Source organism: Protomyctophum parallelum (genome assembly GCF_964188405.1).
Source record: "Protomyctophum parallelum genome assembly, chromosome: 10".
NCBI lineage: Eukaryota > Metazoa > Chordata > Actinopteri > Myctophiformes > Myctophidae > Protomyctophum > Protomyctophum parallelum.
The window spans coordinates 14,754,388-14,777,987 of NC_139704.1; the positions used below are offsets into that span (position 1 = coordinate 14,754,388).

Consider the following 23,600-nt stretch of genomic DNA (forward strand, 5'->3'; position numbering starts at 1 on the left):
TCCATTTTAGATTATCAGATTCATTTCCTACAAAAGATATTGCACCAACAAAAAAAAAAAAAATCTTAATTATACAACCACTGAAGAGATTGACAAATTTAGCAGCCAGTAAAGCCAATATCTACAAGTGCGTCACATCTATTGCACAGAAGGGAACACAAAATGTGCCTTCGCTGTTGTCACCTCTGAGGCCCCTAATCCATCTAGCAGATTTCATAGGCTAGTTCCTGGGCCATGACTCAGCTGATTGGAGTTACCGTAGCTACATTAAAGCACATAAGCTAATATAGACATCCCTTTTCGCGGCATGTATTCCAGTGGCAAACTGCAGTGGTAAAAGAGGGGTCGACGGGAAGAGTTTTGAAGCTGTGGCTGATTATGATAGCATCATTGTAACAGGCTACATTAATGCTTACATTTCTGTAGACATGTGGTGAGGTGTTGACCTACTGTATGCGTATATACTGTATATATATATATAAAACAAAGCACATACATTCAAACATGAGAGCAACCCTTGAGAGCAAATGTCACACAATCACATCCTAGCTGCTAGAAGCACTATGGTTAATCCTTCTTGCACGCCACACAAAAATGAGTAAATCAGATTTAAAGATATGGAGCACTGTTTTTCTGTTAATATGCTAAAATTACATTTCTTCAGAAATGGATAATAGAAATCATTCAACCTTACGCCCCAACTCAATTCATACATTTACACAGCGACTCATGCTTAAAATAACATGAAGAGATAACATCTTAGCATCTTAAGGGTTTTAAAGAGGTTTGAGTGAAGTGTGGTACAAACAAAACATAATTTGGCAAGAACAAAACAAAGAAAAACAAAAAGACAAAACAAGCCAAGCCTGAAAAATATTTTAACAGATAAACTACATCACCTCAGGCTGGTTATACAATACATAGTCAAAATGTTTTGGCCTAACACATACAAATGAACTAAATCAAAAGTGATAGGCAATTTATTAAGATTTCTTTTCCAAAAAATTGTCACCCATTCCATTGCTATTCCATCATAAGTTTGCCTTGCAGTTTGCTGAAAATCTAAAAAAGCTTTGTAAAGAGTTGTGACTGATTTAAAATGAGATGCATCACGTTAAAAAGTACTCAAAGCAAAAGATATGTATGACTTGACAAAATGACCCAATGTTATGGACATCTGAATACATTTTCTCTGTGTTATTTAAGCTCAATTTATACAACATCACACAAGTGCATTGCTTGCCAACAAGGAAAGATCAGAACTGTTCTTGTCAGCAAGAGGTAAGACACTTACAGTGTAGTATAAATTAGGCATTACACTAGATTCAGATCATGATGTCATGGATGCTGTCAACTTGCAGTGGGCTTGTTACTCACAGCAAACAAACAAAATATCACGGTGATATGATTCCTTCCTCAAAGACCATTTACACACATTTTGCATTTGCATTGTTGGGCTACAGGAATATATGCATATTGAATGAAAAATGTGCGTTCTCTTTACAAATTAACTGTTGTTTTGTAACACTCATATTCATATCATGAATACATACATGTTCCCTTGTATTCATTAAATATGTGCCATTGAACTTCTGTCTACACTACAGCCTCTTTACTGATAATTGAACATCAGTACAAACGCAACAGTAGGAAAAAGAACCTGGTATTCATGGAACTTTGCAAAGAAAGATTTTGTTAATATAAGGAAAATATTTAAATATTAAAAGTTTCTGTTTTTATTATCATAGCACTTACTATTGCTCTGATGGTTTGACACAATGCTATAGGAGGCAGATTACCGTCTCCAAATGTTACATCCCTTTCAAACAGATAAGGCTATGAAATTCTGTTTCTTCCTGTTGCATAATACATGGTGGGGGGGGGGGGGGGGGAGATATTTTCTGCATCATCTTATTTTTCTTTATGAAAAGATGCAATCAAGTCACCTAGTATACAGCTAAATTAACAACTAATGCCAAACACTGAATCCCATTTGACTGATATTCAAAATTGAGCACTAAAACCCCCCAGACCATGGAACTGACTTTGCTGTGAGCCCCAAGCCCAGACCTAAACTCCTCCTTCCTTCTCTAATCCTAATTCAGCAGTGCTTCCACACAGATCTGCTCCTCTGTGATGTCGTCCAGGAGCGGCACCTCCACAGGGCTGCACGTGTCACTGTTGTACACCTCTGTCCCCATGAGGGCCTCATCGTCCTCCTCCTCCTCCTCCTCCAAAGACTCCCCTTTGCTCTTACAACCCTGCTGCTCCACGGGAGAGGTACTCTCCACCGACTCCAGGTCCTCGATGCCGGCCCGGTAGTGGATCATGAGCAGCGTGAGGGCCTGGAGACGCTCCCCGGACTTGGCCAGGGCGGCTGTGATCAGAGCCTTGCGACGCGCATCGCCGGCCTCTCTCTCCTCCCCGATGAGGGAGTTGTTGTGCTCCAGTTCCTGGTCGATCTCCTGCTGCAGCTTGTCCAGCATCAGCTCCAGCTTCTGCGAGCGCTCGTCTGTTGGCAGCCCTCGGTAAAGGTCGCGGCCGATCTCCTTCACGGCAATGAACACGCTGTCGTCCAAACCGCCTTCCTTGCGTGCTAGTTTGCCGGCGGCAGGCTGTTTGGACGGGCTGGCGCCGCTGGCATACGTCTCGGTATCGCTGCTCTCATTGTCCGAAGTGTTGGGGGTGTGTTTGGGCGAGGGCTCCACCGTTCCGGGCGCCGTGTCGGCCACCTGTTCAACCAGCCGGGATTTTTGCACCTGCCGCAGGTTGAGCAAGCGGGAGCTGGTGTTGATGATGTGGCGCGTCAGGCCGGTGGTGGCCCGGTTGATGGTGGACTTAGCCTCTGGGTCTGCGCTGCGGCGATCAGTGGGCGCCACGCAGAAGGGGTTGTCCACAAGGCACTTGTCCTGGCACTTCTTGTGGCAGACGTAGGCGCAGACCATGCACTGAGAGGCCGCCTTGGTCCACACTTTCTTCTTGCAGTACTCGCACCATGTGGGGTTCTGGAACTGGGTGTCCTGGAAATTGTGGCGCACCTCCACCAGCTGCATGGAACTGTACGCCAAGTCGTCGCGTGCCGCAGAAGAGACGTGCTCCCTCTCCTTGTCCCTGTCCCTCAGATCCTCGTCATGAAGACTCCCCTCTCGTTCCATTTCCGTTGGACCTGCAGGACGCTCTGGCTCACCCTCAGCCAGGTAATGGAAATTCAAGGTGACATCGCCGTAGCACAGCTTCTCATTGAAGCCTTTGTGGGTGCTGAGGCTGCGCAGGGCGGTGCGGCTCACACTGGCTCTGGGCTCCGGAGCCCCCAGCCTAAAGGTGCTCTGGTACTCTGCTGAGGATGTGGCCATGCACTCTAGGGCCACGTGATCAAGTTGGAGACTGGCGTGCCCGAGGCACAGCAGACTGCCCAGCTTAAAGGGGTCTTTGCACCACAAGGCCACGTTAAGGTACTTATGGTTGCTTTCCACCTCAAGCACCACATAGGAATTGGTCCAGCGTGATGTCCGGTTGCGGAACTTGGTTTCAGAGGATTCCCAGAGCGAGTGGCCATCCAGACTGTCCCGTGTGCTGCAGGAGCTGTCTAAAGATCTGTCCCTTGCCAGGTCATGCTTCCCACTGCTGGGCACAGCAGAGGGATTTGAAAGCTCTTCACATGATTCTGCCGGCTTGATCATTGCCTTTGGCTCAGGCTGTCTGACGGGTGTCTTTTCAGGGTTGGCCCGGTCCCCGCTGGCTCCACCGACTGGAGATTTTTCCGGGGACTTCTCTGATGCATTTGTCGCAGTGTTTGAAAAAGTGACATTAGCAGTGGCGGCAGGGTCGGTGCCTTCCAGAAGGCTGCCATCAGGGGAGGTTGACATCAACTTAATCTGAGGTCTGATGGGCAATGGGGGGCGAGTGGGAGGGGGTGGGGGAGGGACAGTGGGGCGCTGTGGAGCATCTGACAGATCACCAGCGCCCTTGTATGGCGAGGGCTTTGGTGAGTCTTTGGACTGGGGCTTGAGAGGCGTCTGGAGACCCACCAGGTTGAGTTTACGATTAAGGATGGGCGATATGGCGCCAAGGGGCTTGGAGGCCAGGTTGGCCACAGTCCTTTTGGGGCTTTGGATTACTGACAGTAGTAAATCATCTCTGATGTCGGTAGCTGAAAAGCCACTGGGGTTTGGGCCACTAGCGTGACTGGGCTTGGAGTCCACAATCAACTCTTCAAACTCGGAGTCCATCTCTTTGCCGTCGGATATGTCTGACAGGGTGGTGATAGGGGCAGGGTCTTCCTCATAGCCTCCTGGGGGAGGAATGGAGCTGGGTTCCTCCACCTGTCCCAGTCCCTCCGGTAGGGTCGCCACTAGGCTTCCAGCTGGAGGGGTCTGGTGACGAACTGGTCTCTCAAACAGCACCACCACCCTGTCTCCAGCCTGCTTCAGTAGTTTGGGCACTTGAACAGAGGATGTGACTTTAACACCTGCCAAGAATAGGAGGTTGTTGGTACATTTAGTCATAGTCATCATAGTTTAGTTTTAGTCAGTGAAAGAAAAATAATCGTCGTAGTTTTAGTCTACGAAATTAACACTGCATCTCTCACCTCCAATGGCGATGAGGCGATCACCTCTCTGCAGGTCTGCCAGGGCAGCAGAGGAGTTAGGGGTGACCGTCTCAATGCTGACGTGAACTGCGTCGCCCTCACTGGCAGGGACATGTCTGAACGTCATCCCCACACTCCCACATGGCCCCTTAATTACTTCAGTCTGGAAGACAGAGAAACATGCACACATGCACGTACACACACAGAAAACAAAAACAAAAACCCATCAAATTCACATCGTCCGTCAGCTGTCAGACATAACTCAATAATTTATTGTGCATTGCTGAAGCCAAACTACAGCATCAGCTGCAGCATGACGAATACTACAATTGATGACCACTTAAACCCTAACAGTCTATATACTTTATTATTATACGTCAAATAGAAAAAAAGACCGATCTACACACTAACAGAAAATATATCTTCTTTTTTTTACGAGAAATGGCAAAATTCTCTTCAAGTTCACAGAGCTTCACAGCAAAGTGAAAACCGAGAAACTCAGAAGGTTGCCAAGACCAATGCAATGGAGCTAAAGCCAAATTTATATTTTGCCACACAACCTTGTAACTCACCTGAAATAACAGATGTTTTAGTGACAGTGACAAAGTATAAATTAGGTTTCATTCTATGGGAAAAAATGGACGTCTGCAATTACAAATTTCCAACCCTGGAGGTTACCAGCTGTCACAGAGCACACATATCCCACGGTGCACCTGGTGATTTTACATCACAATCTTTTAAGCATTCAACCACATGTTATACTTTGTCTCATGGCACGTGCGTGTTGTGTACAACAAATGCCTTCTGTAGTCAGTCAAGTTTTTGAAAGAGAAGTCAAAAAATGTTCGGGCCTTGATGACATTTTAGACCAGGGGTTCACAAACTTTCCCATGCTAAGGACCCCCGCATAGCCATAGGCTCTGGCTGCAGCACCCCTATTGCTAAATCACTTTTTAGAATACCGTACATTAGCAAAAGAAAAAGTGTCACATCGCAACATGTTGGGTGAACTTGGAGATGGAGATCAGCTATTTTCGCTATTCAAAAGTTTAACTTTTGAAAACATTTGAAAATGTTTGAAAGTTTTCACAATAATGACATGCCCAAAATAAGGATGCCAGGTTGAAAGCTGTTAAAACTAGCACAATACACAAAGATGTTAGAGAGGTGAAGGCAGGGGGAAAGAGAGGGCGGCATTGAGAAGAGCAAGATAGGTGTCCCAGACTCGGAGAAACAAAAGAGATTGAAACGATGTGTGGGAGACTGAGACGAACGACTGTAATTTCCCCTGCTGTCATTTGTTATAGTTCTGGGCGAAGGCAGTGATCGAGTTAAGGGTGGCCATGAATAACCAGATGATCTATACAAGATGCCAAGTAGGGGAGGGGCCGAATCACTTTGAAGCTGAGGGATAGCCTTGATACATTTTGATAAAAAACCTAGCGGGTTTGAAGTTGGAGGGAAATTAAAGAATCCGGCTTCCTCCATTGTACAATAATAATCGAAAATGCTTCATACGTGAACGCAAAACAAATGCATCTTCTACAACATGCTTGTGTACTGAATGCTGATGCCACTAACTTAAAGGATCACTTCACCTCACTAATGATAAAATGGCACAATTTTTTTCTACTCAGTCTGTCTCATAGGTGGGCTGTGGGCACTTTTTACAAAATAAATTAGGTTTTCATTATCGTGAGAACGATGGCTTCCATTTTCACATTGCAACTTTTCAGGGGAGACACAGACCGAGTAGAATCATTCTTTCATGATTATTAGTGAGGACCTATTATATGAAGATAGGTTGAAAAGTGGTCAAGTGGTGCTTTAAAGAATCTGCAATATATGAAATATACATCTGTTTATGAATAACTATACATGCTCTCCGTAGAGCGCTGGATAAAACTAGCTTCATGAGGTTAAAGAACATTACCTTTCTCTAGCTCAGGGCCCCCTGCCCTTTCATCTGTGAGTTGACTTATTCATTTAACACTGGCGTGTGGCTCCAGGCTAACCTGATCTACCATCTTCCAGAAGACCATAACAACATTGAAGAGGCAACAGGTGGTGGTGAGCAGGCGGTGGAGGCTCAAGTACTGTGTTCAGGTTACAACAATCAGTAGCGTCACACACTGCCAATTACATTGTAGATAGATACTCTGTCTTTATGTACGTTGTTGTTTTAACCCATTAAAACCGGGAAAGCATCCGTGCCATTTTAGATTGAGCTACGATGCACTATTTTATACTATTTATGAAAAAACTTGACAATGTGTGCAAATCTTTGCATATATATACAGCTCCATCTCAATGAATATTGTGTAAAAGTTCATTTTCTACCGTAATATAATTCAAAAAGTGAAACTTTCATATTTATTCTCAATTCATTGTGCATAAAGTGAAGTATTTAAAAGTGTTTTGTTTTAATCTTGATGATTATGGCGATTATGAAGACTCTTCAATCTCTACACTCTGATTTCGCCTTCCTTCTACCTTCTAATATTATCATTTGCAATAATTATATGATAAAACACAAATAATTAACTGTTATACAATATTCTAATTGAGATGGTGTGTGTGTGTGTGTGTGTGTGTGTGTGTGTGTGTGTATATATAAACTCCAATCTTTGCTTCCGGGGGTCCATGGAAGTGGCCAAACACATATTTTGGGGGGTCCTTGCCTTGAGCACCACTGACATTTGAGCACCACTGACATAGCAACATTTGCTATGATTTAGACGTCATTTTTAGAATGGGTTAAAGACTTAAGACTTAAGAGTAGGCGATCTGTCTAAAAACAAACAAATGCAACTAAGAACTAATGCCATTTTTACAGCGCAAAGATCTAAAATGACAACAAAATCACACCTGTGTGAACCGAGTTGTGCAACTCCCCTCTCTCCCCCCCACCCCCCTCCTCTCCTCTCCTCTCTCTCTCATTAGCAGGCAACAGTGCAGCACTAATACTATCTCTCTCTCTCTCTCTCTCTGTTTCTGGCAAACAGCGCCCCTACTGGTACTCAGTCATACTCGTGCTCATTAATACATACATACATACATACATACATAGGTGAACACAGACATTGCTGGTTGTAGGAATAATATGTTCATTCACCCTAGTCTAGTTCAATATGAGGCTAAGCATACAGGAATAAAATTAAGGGTGGGGGGGGCACTTCCATTACAAAGGGGTAAACATCCTCTTTGTGTTGGAGGAGAGAGCGGTGTGTGATCTAAATCTGGGTCCTTTTATCTGAGAACGGCTGCGTTTGAAAGCGGTGAGGTCCACTTCAATCCACCCTGTACTATCAAGGATGCACTGGTCATTTACAAACAAGGTGAGCCTACAGCAGAGGTACACTTTCCAATCTGAACATCGAAGAACAAGGATGGGGGAAAAACAATGACAGAATATTTTGATCTATGACGATGTAAACACCAAATATCTCAAAAGAAAGGTAAGATTGTACAAAAGGGTAGGTACTGTATATTAATGACCCACAGTATGAATAAAATCCTTTTGTCCACCTAGGTTATCAATGCCCACCAATCTAGTACACAACACATTAGGCATTATGGTATGTCCACAAGATTCCACAATATTCAAACAACAAAAAAGGCAAGACACAGAGTGGTGGAAAAGATGAATCCTGTCGCACATAAAAACAGCACCACTGAGCAGCAATTAGGAATGATTTGCAAGGCTGAATGCCTACTAAAGAGCAATTATGGCCAAGACGAAGGGTAAGCCACAGGGGGCAGCGTGGGCCAGAGTCTGGCCAATGATGAAGGCAAGCAGGTAAACGGATGCTGTCTGTTGACAGTGGTGTAAGCCAGTGGTTCTCAACCTGTTAGTCGGGACCGGGGACCCAGGGAGGTCCCCACTTGATTTTTGGGGGTTTCCAAGATAACAGTGAAGTAGTGAAAATTGAAGGACGTTTAAATGAATGTATTTAAAGAGAGAAAGAAAGAACTGCATCAGACCTAATCAACAAACTATACCAAACTATAAAAAGAAATGGTGAAACATTGGTCAAATTGTCAAATAATGAGGCAACAGTGAAAAAAGCTGATCTACAAGCTCACAATGCCTGTAGATCGGATACAATATCTGTGGAACCGAGTCAAACTAAGGGCACATTCACACCAGGATGTTTTACTGCGATTAAAACAAATCCTGGAGCGTATTGTCGGAAGGTGTGCCTCGTTTGGGAAGGTGTGAAGGCTCATTCGAATTCTCCAGCGGATCAAACAAACAAATTCTAATCGTCGGTTCGCTTCAAAGTACACCAAAATAAGGTTCAATATACATGTAGGTCGCTACAGGTTGCAGTCGCTGTACCGCACTGTTGTGACGTAAACAGAGTTGAGCCAGAAGGCAAAGCTCTCCGTTTACAGAGCAATCTTCTATCCTACTCTCACCTACGTATGGTCATGAAGTGTGGGTCATGACGAAAGAATAAGGTTGAGGATACAAGTGGCCGAAATGAGTTTTCTTCGACGGGTGGCTGGCATCTCCCTTAGAGATAGTGAGAAGTTCAGTCACACGAGATAGACTCGGAGTAGAACCACTGCTCCTTCACCTGGAAAGGAGCCAGCTTAGGTGGTTCGGGTATCTGGTTAGGATGTCTCTCGGGCTTCTTCCTAGGGAGGTCCTCGACGCACATCCCACTGGGAGGAGACCCCGGGGCAGACCAAGACGCAGTTGGAGGAAACGCATCGACTCACTGGCCTTGGAACGTCTCGGAATCCCCCAGGAGAAAGTCACTAATGTTGCTCTGGAGAGGGAAATCTGGAGCACTCTGGTGGAGCTGTTGCCCCCGTGACCCGACTACGGATAAGCGGTTGAAGATGGATGGATGGATGGATACATGTAGGTGTGAATGCAGTGCACACAAAATAGCAAGTGAACAAAAAGGCATTCGATAATTATTATAGTAGAGCATGCTTAAGTATTATTCTATAATGGATAACTTCTAACGCAAGTTATTAACTTTTTATGACAATATTATTATTATTATTTATTAACTAAATAGGAGGAATAGTTTAAACATCATTATTTACAGCTGCCAAATGCATGACTTTCAAAATGATGGCCTTTGTGAATGTGTAAAAAGGGGCCATGCGTCATTCTGCACATAGGTTGAAATATATTATCTTCACATAGCTGATCAATATTCTTTTTACGCCCAGCGGGCCAAATACACGTCACGATCCATGGACAGTGCATTTACGATAACTATAAAAAGACTGTAGGCATAGCCTATTCCCCTACCCCAGTCCCATTATTATTTATCTGATGAAGGTGGCTGGTGGTTAGCTTAGACTAGAGAGTGTGGGTATGTGTGGGGTGGGTGTGCATACTGTATATATGCTATACATGCATTACTTGCATTGTACAGTTTTTCTCATATACTTATCCAGATTATGCTTGGTTCTACCATCATACTCATTACTATTTATTATTCTGTATACATTACTGTACATACTGTAATTTTTTTCTGCATTTATTCTCTTATTTACTGCATTACTGTATTGCACTTCTGGCTAGACGCCACTCTTCATTTCATTGTCAAAGTATTTGTATACTATGTGCAGTGACAATAAATTGAATCTAATCTAATCTAAATCTATTTCAATGGTGGCATTTGTCCTGGTTTGTCGAACAGATCACATTCACCAAGGCAAGGTGGAGTTTACTGGCCAGCTCGATGACCAATGTGGTTGGTTGGTCAAAGATGCACACAGGAATAAGGAGTAGGAAACTAGACAGTGGGTCAGACCAGTCCAGTCGCTGTAGTAGTACCGTAGAAGTGCACACCTCTCACTCAACTCTGATAAGGTAATAACAAGTGCGCACTGTGACCGCAAGCTATCATCCCGTTGTCACTGTGCCTGTCCTGACCGGATGCGCGCGTGAGCGCTTATGTTCTAGACTCTAGAGGATGTCCTTCATTACATGATATGAATAACATGACATTTATTTTGCATCAATATAATATTCATTCATTTTCAACCTCCTGGCCAGGGTGGGGACACAAGGCGGCGGGGGTGGGGGGGTTTGGGGGGGTGGCCGGTGCCAAACACCAGCGGCTACGGTATGTGGCTTAACTACTATGCACGTACTATGCACCTCAATTAGTTTTTTGTGAAATATCCCTTTTTGTTGCTTGATGATTATGTTTAGCTTTGACCTGCCACTCACGTACAGTATCAATGGAGTGATTGATTTTCCACCCTGAATTAGAACACAAAAATTCTAATATTATGCAATACACAGCACACATTGTGGTCTTTTAATATTGTGGGAGATTGTGGGAGAAGTGTACAGAACACCAACTATTGACATTTAATTATGTTACCATGACAGCATGAGGTCTTACATTTGTTGTTTGAGCATGTTATTCGTCTGGACTGTTGTGCTCTCGTGTGCGTCTGCAGGTGCGTCATAGCACTGGCATACAGACAGAGCTATCAGTTAACGGAGGGGTTCCCAAACATTTTTGGCCCAGGTACCCCTTGGGGGGGAAGATTTTTTTTGCAGGTACCCCCTCATCCTCGCAACACCTAATGAATGCATCTCTTTTTCTCCACATTTCTCTCTCTCCCTCTGTCCTCACCGCTTGTCTTTCTTTGGAGATGCTGAGAAACTGTCCAAAGTAAAATTAAATTGAATGTAAATATAATATTGCCTAAGAATGAAATGCACAAAGACATCTAAATAAAAAACATTAAACTCTGAGAACAGGTTTTCTGACAACAAAACACTATAGTAAGAAACCAGTTATCAGAGAAATGATTGTACAAACATCCCGAATTACATCAAGGGTTGAAAGACAAGCAGGCTGGTCACCAGTGAATGTTTGTATGTACAGTATGTGTGTGTGGCCGGTGTACAGGTGACGAGGGATACTAGTGGAACCCGGTGTGGGGGTGAAGACAGTGGTTGTGTGTGTACACTTGTGAGGGCTAGCCTTTGCCTCCGCATCCTGCCTACACAGCTCTGTCTCATTCTCTGTCTCATATGAAGACACACAAAGCCATTCTTCTGTAGTGCAAATATCGCTCCCCCCCCTGCCACACTCACATGCAATCCCCCCCCCCCCCCCACACACACACACACACAGCTCTCCAACAGATCTCCAATGTATTAAAGCTTATTCCTGTCTGTTTCATGCGTGCGTATACAAACCATGAAACCATGGGCCAATCATTTGCATTGGCTTCACTTTCCTCCCAAAGGCTAGGTGCAAGTGATGTGTGACTGCTTGAAGCCAATTGATTTACATTATGTAGCTGTGTACCTACAGTAGCCCATGCCACTAATGCTAGCTAGCCTAATGCAAACAGCACTGTTAAGAAAGTACTACCTGTATGGCATCTGTCGGGTGGAAACCTCATACAGTATGCATGGATTAAAGCAAAAATAAATCTCACGACTGAAGAAAAGTGTATGACCAAGTCCTATTATCTGATTTGTGAAACCACGCAACATGCTTCCATAGAAGACATTCTGGGTATCGAATCCAAATTACTGAAATCAGTCATCATGACAACTGATTTGACTTGAATCCATGAGCATGTCCAAAACTGTTACTTTTCATGATTCAAATAGCAGATCTACAAGCTCAAAACGGTGTTGCTTTGCGCCACATTTCGAGCTTGTGGATCTGCTACTTTTGATGCTTGTGTGACATGTTGTGTGGCCTCGATATGTTGCCACGCCTGCCGTGTTGTCAAGTGATGTCAAAATCACAGCGATGGGAGTGTGGTTTGCATAATCTTTGGTGGGAAGAATAGCCTAGAGTACATGCGCTTCATGTGTGCAATATGTCAAGTGATGTCAGAGACATTATAACGTGCTTAGAATGATGATCTCACACCTTTAACCCTTTCGACTGGATGTTGTGTCTTAAAGGTGCATGTGAATGTTGGAGATGTACCGTCTGCTGCTCAGAAGTGTGCCTGAAATCCAAAATCTCAAATAAAATGATTCTTTTTTTAAATAATAATTTAAAAAACAATCTCTCCCGCCCTCTACACTTTGGTGAGGAAAGTAACTGTTTGGCAACTTTCCCCCTCTGAATGACACCGTTTTAGTCTTTTACGGTGGAAATTTCTTGAGGCTGAACAGTGGCGAGCAGAGTAACCTCGTTAAGATTGACCGAGAGAACAAGCAGCTCTTGATTCCTTCTCTCCGAAACGAAAAACAAACATCAAACGTAGCAACCGTGAATTGCCCAGATATAAATATAGCAATTCACCATCAATTTCAGCAAACCCAGTAGTCCTTTTATCTGCGCTGCAAACAAAGCTAGCAAATGAAAGGTTAATATGTTCAAATTGCAGCCAAGTACTGCTTCAAGCAGATGCTTTTTGTTGTTTCCCTGTCATTTTAAACATAGCACCCAAATAAGAAAACAGTGGAAGAGTTGGGATACACACACAGAATAAGGCTTTTAGTTTTATTAAGCCATCCCAGCCACACAAATTAAAAATCAATTAAAAAAATTAAAACATCTATTTGTTTCTACTATTTATTTAACTCAGAAGTCACCTTTAGGACAAACACTTTCATTTCAATTAGATTTAAAATTAGACACAGAAAGTGCACCGAGTATGTCTTAAAACCAATAACATGAATATACAGGCTATACAAAATGGATCAGTCATGTGGTATTTGTTTTGTTTTTTACATTTTTATCCTTACATTTTTGTAACCCTTTTTTCACCCAATGTCAATGTAATCCTGGGCCCTTTGCCAACCTGGGGAGAGCAATGGCCTAACCTCATGTTCCCCTCAATGCATGAGGAGTCCAAGCCACTTATTTTCACCTGACAGGGGGGAGTGGAAGAACATGTTATTCCAACCAGTTCCTTTCCCCTCCATCTGGTGCCCTGGCTGGCCAGGGGAGGCAGTTTAGAGACCAGGATTACACAACCTTTTCACCATTGAAATTGTTGTGTATATTATAAAAGTTTTTTTATAATATCAAAACGTTTCCGCTCTGTTTTCTGGACTGGTTGTTAGACGTCAGAGCTCTGAGCAACTACACCAGCTTCAACAAATGGTGATTGTATGTGCAAGAACTAATTTGGACAGTTTCTCAGTAAAGAGGGCAAAACCTTTTTGCCTACGGATCTAAAACTAGAGACAGACGGTAATGTGTTTAACAGAGGACTCAAATCAAATCAACTGTGCTGTGTGCTCATATGAATAGTTTGACTGATTATTGGAATGATTAGAAGTCTATTTTTGGTTACCAAGTTAACATATTGGGTTTGATTTAGATGTTTTGATTTTGTTTGTACTTGTTTGCGTTTTAGACTAGTGTTGCTCTATTTAGAAAATACTCCTGCGGACAGATGTTGGAAATGAGCACTCGTGCTACTGTATATACACTTGCATCTGGTTCATCCAATATGATGTCTATGTCAAATATACCAGTATAAACATGACATAACATATGTAATGAAATGTAATGAATGAGAGTACAGTGGGAAGAAAATAAACGTAACATATCTTAACAACTTACATGTAAAAAATATGTGCAAAACTCAAAAATGTAAGATACAACTAAACAATATATATCTCAAATAAAAATACAGCTACAGCACTAGCTGAAGAAGCTAGTCTTTAAGATGTGGTTTGTTTGCTGAGGGGTGGTATGGGAGCCTGCCCTGCTCTGCTGTTGACCCGAGTAGAACAGTTACTACTGTTGCTTGGCTGAACTGTGCTCTCCTTTCCGGCAGGTCTAGGGGGTTGCACGTACAATGGTGGATGCCAGTTGGGACGAGCAAATCCTTTTCCTTGTCACTGCGCTGCCCAGTAATCTAATCTAATACCACATGTCAGATCGATTTGTGTATGGTTATAGGGTACAAGTCCCTGCGAGGCAAGTAGACAGCAATTCGCTGCCACGTCCAATTAGTGGCATCATTGCAGGGGGCGTGGATGGCCAGTGGCCACAAAGGTATCACATGGGTACAGCTTCCAAGTTCCAAATGTGTAAATCAAGGTTTTGAGGCCAGACATGTTGTACAGCAATACCATATCATATCCCCATTTGTGATAATTCAGTACCATTTTATACACATTTGAACGGCTCACATCACTAGACCAGTAAATGACTCAATATTTGAACAATGGTACAATCTATTCCTGTTTAATAACAGTGCCTTGTAGCAAAGCGGAAGAGCAACTGGAAGTAACTAATTAACAAAGTCTTCCATTTAATTGTATTGTTGGCCATTTCTTGGGCAAAGCTCCCTGTGAAGTTCCGTTTTCATGCTCACATCCGTCATCTACTACGATTTGAATTTTCAAGTTGTCTTTATATCATAGGAGGCAGGTTTCAAAAGCATTAAAAACAAAGAGTTGTTATGGAGACAGTGGCAAACAAAAAGGGTGCTTTGCCATAATTTGCACTTGTATACAGCTATAGCATGACGCTCACCCTCCCATCATCCACTCAGTCCCCTTTGTGTTACATTTGCATTGTTTTGATGAAACAAAAGTCATCTCTCACAAAGCTCACGTCATATCTTGAGCTTAAAATAATAAAGACGAAAACCAGCACGAGGGAAACACAAATATATCATCATCACTCTCGTGGAGAAATCTTGTATGTCCAAAATGTTGTCATATAAGCTCTTCATTGGTTAAATATCTATAAAGTCAGCCTTCAGGTCCCTAATTAAAATAAAATATCTACACTCTTGCGTTGTGAGCTTGTGGGTCAGATATTTGTGCTACTTTTATGTGACACTCTCATATACAAACATACTGTATAAAATAGGTACGAATTTTGCGTACAATGAAAAGGAAGGAATAGCACATTTCCTCCTTATCACATTGGCATTTTCAATGTTTTGGCTCCTTTGAGCACAAATGAGGGAGCTTGTCCATCATGCAAATACTGCTAGCATGGCTATCTCCTTCTTCAGTGAACTTCTCACTTGATAGCGCAGTCAGGGTCCGTCGAGTGCCTTTCAGCTTATAGTAAACCCTGCACAGGCAGCTGACAGATTAACCCTTTAACATTTATGCAGTATATGTACAGATTGGGACTTGTGTTGGAGGCAAAAATGGCTGTACTTTCTCTGGCTCGAGTGCTTTGAATTAATATCTTGTCTGAACTTGGCCCTTAGAACTCAATCATTTCTGCTTTGCAAAGAAACCAGCTCACAGAAACCCTCAGTCAGGGAGGAGGGAAATACATAAAAAAGGTTTTATTTCATTTGACTCCCATTCTGTGGTTAGACTGGTGCAGTACATCGAGTAATTTTACTTAAGAAGAAACAGAAACCACAAATATACTCAATGTTGGTATAAGTGAATATCACGTTGAATATCACTTAGATGGAAGAGAAAAACCAGATAGTCTATCTAATAGGGGCTGACGGATCCTTGCAGAAAACAAAACAATGTGTTATTAAAAACTAAAGAAAATGGGTTGTTTTTCACGATCACAGTTAAATGACCACTGAAGATTTTACTATGTGGCAATTGTAATTAAATATTATTTCTGAGATTGCAAAGGGGTCAGGAATACATGGGAGTACAATAGTACATTGAGTGGTTATGTGTGTGGCTTAGGCTACTGTTCAGAACATAGCAGAGGACTAATTGTGATATTAATAAGCATATTAACCAGAAATAGGACGTAAACCAGACAAGCTGTCAACCTTGACTGACATCCAGTATGACAGCACATTATACACCCGTGGTGTGTATGTCCTGATGGGAACACACAGAGCACTCAAGAGCATGGGGCGGGCACTAAATGGCTTCCATGCTCTGGGTTTTGCCTAATTTCTTATCAATATTGGCATTATTTTGAGATGCTAGTTACAATTCTCAGGAGGTAATTTGTGCTCTGATGAGAGACGACGCCTGCGGCATCAGAAAAAGGCATTCCAAATGTAAATGGCAGGAAGCCTGTAATATGGCTGTCGCGTGGTCCGTCATGCACACGTTGGCGCGTCAATTTTGTTCCCTCTGAGCTCAATCGATCGACACATAGTGATTAGAAACAAATGCCTTGTGAGATTCAGCGCTCATGTCTTTTGATCTCCTTTCTGCCTCACGGCCAGGTGTGGCAAAACAGAATTAGAGAGGGCCATTTATTTGGCTCTGCTAGGAGGAAATGGCTGGCGATTGTGACACTATACTAGTCAATTAGTTTGCTGGGAAAACAGACAATGAGCCTTCCTTTTGGATAACACGCTGTGTAACCACATTAGGTTGAGAAATAAAAGCTGGTTTTAGATTGTGATTCTTCAGGTTAAAAGTATGTTCAGAGCATATGCTATAGCTTCTTCACCCTGGTCGTGTTAAAGTTGCAAACACAATACATCAAATGGTAATAACAGAATAAATGTCTTACAAGAAGCAAAAAAAACGCAAAACTTGTTTGGCTGCTCGGGCAAGTGCGAAGGATGTGAGATGGGAAAGAGGAGCATTCTCTTCATTAGCGGAACGCCTTTCAAGGAGAAGCCAGGGCGGACGTTCAGATGCACGTAGGCAAGTCTGAGGCATTCACTGATCACTCTGATTGACACAGGAAGTGACCGTTCTGCCTCTCCAAACCAGCAGCCAGTGAAAATGCCAAGGGCCAAATTGAAGATGCTGTGTTTAAGTGCGTGTATGTGTAGACAAAGACAGGGAAATAGAAATATACCGATTAGTAAGGCATCTTCTGCATGACATAATGGCTTTTATACAACCAATAAACACATAGACCCAAGTCACCCAAACACCTATGTTGTACTGTATGAAGTCGAGTGGACAGAGAGGCCACCTGGGAATCGGAAGGTCACCGGTTCAACCTTTGGCTCGCCCGGTCTATGTGTCGAAGTGTCCCCCAGCAAGACACTTAACCCCTAACTGACCCCCAGGTGCTGCTAAAAATAGCCACCCACCACTGCACCTATATAGGTACCCAATTGTAATTACAAGTCTAATGGTTAGGATGGGTAAATGGATGAAGGATGAATTTCATGCATGTGCAAAGATGCATGATTATTATTAGATGAATCTTTCAAATTCATCATGCCTTCAGAGATGCTTTTCAGTTACTCCAAATGAGACTGGGCTACATGAGGTCTTTCTGGTCTATAATAGGATGCTATCTCCTCACGCTGGACTGTGGATGAGGCATAGCAGAGGGAACCTGCTGGTGAGAGCAAGTGGTGACTAAACTCAGCCTTGAGTCTCAGAATCCCATCCGAGACAGAATCATGTCCACTGAACACTTAAAGGAGTAGTTCACCCTAAAAATGACTTATTTTCTATCAATTACGCACCCCATGAAGCCTTGAATTTATGGAGATCTTTTAGTTTTTGTCACATTCCTAAGACAATAATTTGATGACCAGCGGAGGCTCTAGTAGGAGTATTTAGGGTGCACGGCCCAACACAGACACACAGTATAAGTTTATCTACAATATAACGACTCACTCTCCAATCTCTATTGTTGAGAGATGGAGAGGTGGGTTTTAAAAGGACAGAAAGAATCCGTTAAATTGAACTCCTAACCACCAAGGTTAAGCAGTTCTTTAGAAAGGAGGATTTCCGTCTGCCTGTGTCTGGGAAACTGGAGACTTTGGGGCCCAGGGCCATGAGAGACCACGCACACGGCAACAAAGAGACAACATCCTCTGGTCAATAGGTTATTCACACAAAGTACAAATGAGGAAAGGAAACTCGGACTGGAGGCTACATCCAATCTTGTTACAAAATATGGAATTGTGCTGCTGTTGTCGGTGAGCGCGTCCACACACACACACACACACACACACACACACACACACACACACACACACACACACACACACACACACACTGTCAGGCTGTCAGAAGACATCAGCAGCACTCAGGGCAGATGATGGAATCGGCAGGGCAGATGAACGAATCAGCAGGGCAGATGTGTAAACACGGCTGACAGAGCCAACCCTAACCGCACCCCACAGCACACCACGTATCATTACTAAAACCACAGCCTTACACTGAATTGGGTAATAGCTGAATTATCGTATCTCACCGGTTTTCTCTCTTTTTATTTTTGATGCTTGTACGCATAAGTTGTAGGGTCAAATATGAGCTAATGGGAGGCAGTCTGGATAAAGGAGATCCCTCTTCCCAAACGATCAATACAAGGAAGGGAAATCCGCCCCACGCCATTAGTCGGCAGCATGCTGTGGCCTTGATACAAAACACCCACAGTGAAAGCCAACAGGACACAAAAGATACAGTACAGATCAGCCCTGTTGTTTTCTTAAAAAGAAATATTAGTATAGAGGGTATGGGAATGTATAAAGTAGGTGGGAAAGTGAGTGTCAAAGAGAGTTTAACGTCGTTTAATGCAATCCGATTCTGTTTGGATGTATATGGGCTGTCAAGGCCAGAAAGTAGTTTATTGCCACTCAGTAGGCATCATTTCTGGGTATGATAATGATGTCACGCGCATGCCCTCTATTCATGATACAAATATGCAACAGAAAAGCTAAAATTTCTTAGCCTCAATTCCTATTCGGACAAACAAGGAGTGATTCCATCTTTTCAATTTGGATTATTTAGACCCTGACGCTGTTGTTCAGTAACAACAATCATCATTTAAACAGAACAGGTGAGAAGGGCCAGACGACACGGCACTTTAAACCCACATGACTAGTGGTGGGTGGGGTCAACAGCGGAGGCCATTCAGTGTCCACATAAAGCTATGACTGACCAATAAGCTTTAACTTGCAGAAAGACTCAAATTCCCACAGAGTCAAATAACCTGTTCAGACACAGGTGGCACGTACAGTATTATCAGCGTATATCTATTCTACGTCCGAGTATAGACATGGTAACGCCCCGCCTGCCTCTGATTGGCCTACAGACACTGCACGTCTTGCCTGTCCTCCGAGATGCAAGGGTACTCTGTGGTGGGAAATAATACAAGAGAATGGCAACACACAACAGTAACTTAAACTTGAATATTTGTAGAAGAGGCAAACTAATATTGTTTGGGCCGTTTGCTTTGATTGAATCAAGTGTTAGTGTTGATTATTGTGTATTAATCTAATTATAGTAAACTACTATTATACAAAAAAAGATGAAGATCAAGGTATTAATCTAATTATAGTAAACTAATACTGTCTGTTATAGTAAAAAAGATAAAGATCAAGGGAAAAGAGACCTTTTTACAATAATGTTTCAAGTTTACACATGTATATAAATAAACAGGCCAACGGCATAACATTTGTTTGCCTCTTCTACAAAAAAGGTTACTGATTGCGTGTGCCAAGCTGTCATTCTCTTGTATTATATCGTGCTTGTATTATTTATTTCCCACCACGGAGTAACCTCACGGCAGACTATCGAGCATCTTCCACCTCGGAGGAAACTCTGGTAAGGCCGGCAGTGTCGGTAGGCCAATCAGAGGCAGGCGGGGCGTTACCACGTAGACAAGATAAACGCGTATTATCACTGGCCAACTACGGTGACATCTCCAACATGGCCACACTAAGCAAATAGAATGAAGGAGGGAGTTCAATTAAAATGCAGTCCCTGGCTCTCCCTCCGTTCGATTCAGCACCAGTATTGTGGGTCTACTTTGTGCGGACCTTGGAACCAAACAGGAGCACGCAGCTGCAAGATGTAGCTCTGAAGCCAAGCCCTGACAGGCAGGCATGTTCAAGCAGTCCATTCAGGAGCAAAGCTGCCGTGCCGTGCTACTCCAGACAGCAGGGTTTGCAGCCTACGGTCTGCACCAGAAAGACAGCAGGTCACACTAGTTCAAACGAGAGAACGTTCAAGAGTAGCAGCCAGGAAGAAACATTAACATACATCGTGTGTGACGCAGCGTGTTTGAGAGAGGAGGCGAGGGCGTCTCATCTCCGGCAACCACGCTCATCTGGGACTGGTGGGGGATGCGGTAGGAGATGGGAGAGCAAAAGGGAGAGTGACCTTTTCCAGATGGTATAGCCTTTAATCCATGCAACAGAGTCCTGCTGGGAACACAAAGACTGGAGAAGTCTGATAAATTAGACCCAAATGCCATTGTATATCTGCGTTTCCAGGTGCATATTAACAAGAAGGCACTTCAATGGCTTTGAATTTGGCTGCCTTCAAGAGGGGCCACTCTGGTGGCCATATTGGTTAAGTGGAAACAGTCACGGCAATCTTCAATCAGTTGAGCCCTGGCCCGAATTCTGCTTCTATGTTCCAAACAAACACTTGAAATTATTTCAAGAATAGAATGGAACAAAATAAATAAAATGCCCAATTATGGCCATGACACCACACCAGGTGGACAGCTGTAGTGTTGCGCTTCAACAAGTTGACATCTGCTCTATAGTTTAAACAGTCACTACACTAGTATATTAGCCAATAAATACCTGACAGCATGTCGGCATAAAGATCCTGTCTTCACTAAATATGATCTGGTTTTCCGTATTGATAAAAGCATGTCTGACCACTGTGACCAGTCATGGTCTCTGCTCCATGAAATATACAATGCCCAAAAGATGATTTGCTGTGAATCACATGAAAACAGTGAGAGTGACCTGTGATTCAAAATAGCATATCTGTCACATCATCAGCACAGAAAGTAACCACATGGACCAGAGAGCTAATGTATCAGTGCCACCTGCTGGAAGAACAAACTACTTCAGACTGATCATCCATTGAAAATATATTACACAGAGCAATTACATTTCTCAATGAAATTCAAATAAACTTAGGCTTCCACAAATGTCATTCATAAGCGCTACAGAGTAATTAGGTTTGACATTTTCCTCTCAGATAGTCATTAGTCACATGCAAAGAGCATTGATGTGACATGATGATGTTAACATTTGTAATATATTGCAATATATTGCAATTAGAAAAGGTTTGCTTGAGTGGCCTGGTGGTTTTCTTTGCTATTCCAAATGTCACGAGAGAACATTGAAATGAACATGAAGAGGTCATAATTTGTGTCAAAGCATCAATAGATCTGGCATTTGACTCAGAAGGTTTGCTTTACACTACCAAAGCATGTGAACACAGCTTTATAAGCATCACCACCAAACACTGACACTAAAATAATTATTTTTTATTATGTCCTATCCACATTAAAATACCCATTTGTAGTAGGGAGGTCAGGTGTAGCGATCAAATTTGATCTGAATAATGTATGGATAAGATAAGACTGATAAAACTCTTCACTGATCCCCAGAGGGAAATGTTAGTGTCATAGTAGCAACAGTAGTGAGAATGAAACGCAACATTTTGCCCGAACTCGACCCGACACGACATTTTCAGGCCTGGTCCGGGCCTAAAATGTATGCTAAATAGTAGGGCCATTCTTGTATTTACAGGGGCACCAGAGTCCATTCTGGAATCAGTAGTAATTCAACAGAGAGTGCAGGTCTTAAAGTTCTCATGTGAGAGTTGTTTTTGGTTGTGAAGCCTGATGGTTACATGCTCAACACCCCTCGAAATGTATTGCACAGAGCACTTACTGCACTACAATCAATTCTATTTGTATATATCACATTACAGAACAGATTGACACAAATTGCTTCACACCGTTGGATGGAGAAACAGCACTCTCTCGGTTACGCTCCGAGACGTATATCACTCTCTCTGAGAAGTAGCGCTCTCTCAGCTACGCGTACTGTAGCTGTACATTTCTCAAGATCATTTATTTTAGACTAGTGTGGTTTAATATGTGGCTACATGAAGTTAGCAACCTAGCTTTTAGCCAGGGCCAGTGTCGGTGTGTGAGTCTGGCAGAGAAGGGTGGAGGACAGACCAACGTCGTCTCACATGGCTTTGAAGATAGCTGGGGGCGCACTTGTAAAGATTTGGCTTTTGGTGGCTAGTTTTAGAATTTTAGGTATGGGCATAAGGTTTTCAAAAAGCTGTGCAAACAACCCACTAGGGGGCGCACCCAACGTGTTTGCACAGCTTTTTGAAAACCTTATGCCCATACCTAACACCATGCCAAAATTCAAAAAGTAGTTACCAATTGCATAATTGTTATGGTTTTTTACATATTAAATCCCAGTTTATAGACATTTTAGCTCATTTTACCCACCGTGGACGCCATCTTGAATACGATGCCTTTCTGGTTGTTAATTTTTCCTAAACTTTTAGTATGTTATTTAGCACACCCAATAGTAACAGAATCCATTGGAAAATAAATTTGATCAATTATTTTGGTTTACAACCATAGCTATATGCATCTAATATTTGAGTCTGTGCAAACAGCCCACTAGGGGGCGCAACCAACGCGTTTTGAAAACCTTATACCCATACCTAACACCACGCCAAAATTCAAAAACTAGTCACCAAGAGCCAAATTATGGTGATTTCTTACGAGTTCACCCCCAGCTAAGAGGAGCAGATCTAAAAGCTCTCAACATGCCATATTGCAAAGCGTTGTGGGCTTGTAGATTGTCTATTTTGCTTAAAAAAAAAGTTTTATGATAAAAAAAACTATCAAACTAATGGTTCTATAATTAAACATATACAATCTCATCAGTATGAGCACATTTCTACATACATTCTAGGGTCAAGTGTAGATCTTAATCGTCCAACAGTGGGCCGCCAAGGACAAGACTTTGGAATCATCATCGCATCAAGCTGGACTCATATAGCCTGGCTAATAAGCCAGTGATATTAGTTTGGCTTATTAGCCAGGCTAGGACTCATAGGCTTTCATCACCTAACCACCACTAACATGCAGAACCAAAACAACCTCAGAACCATACTGTTTATGTGGTCCATACCTACCTAGTAATAAGAGCCAGTTCAGAAATGACATTATGGTTGGAAAATATGGGTAAATGAGGTACCGGTAGTAAGGGCACACAAAAATAAATATATCAACTAAAAAGAATAGCTATATATATATATATATATATATATATATATATATATATATATATATATATATACACACACACACACACACACACACACACACACACACACACAGATTATTTATGGTTATTCTTTATATTTTGGGAAAAGTAA

General features: G+C 42.6%; 1 protein-coding gene across 2 annotated transcripts in view; it reads right to left on the minus strand.

Annotated features, from left to right (window-relative positions):
- pdzd8 (PDZ domain containing 8) overlaps positions 1 to 23,600 on the minus strand; it is a 45,185-nt gene continuing 21,585 nt past the window's right edge. Inside the window, exons 4-5 of one of the 2 annotated variants that reach the window (XM_083774443.1) lie at positions 4,589 to 4,751; positions 1 to 4,441 (exon numbers count right to left, since the gene is read on the minus strand). In XM_083774443.1, coding sequence (XP_083630569.1) covers positions 2,097 to 4,441; positions 4,589 to 4,751 — 2,508 coding nt within the window. In that variant the 3' untranslated portion in view covers positions 1 to 2,096. Of the gene's footprint in view, positions 4,469 to 4,588; positions 4,752 to 23,600 lie in introns of both variants that reach the window. The other variant, XM_083774442.1, reaches the window with a different exon arrangement.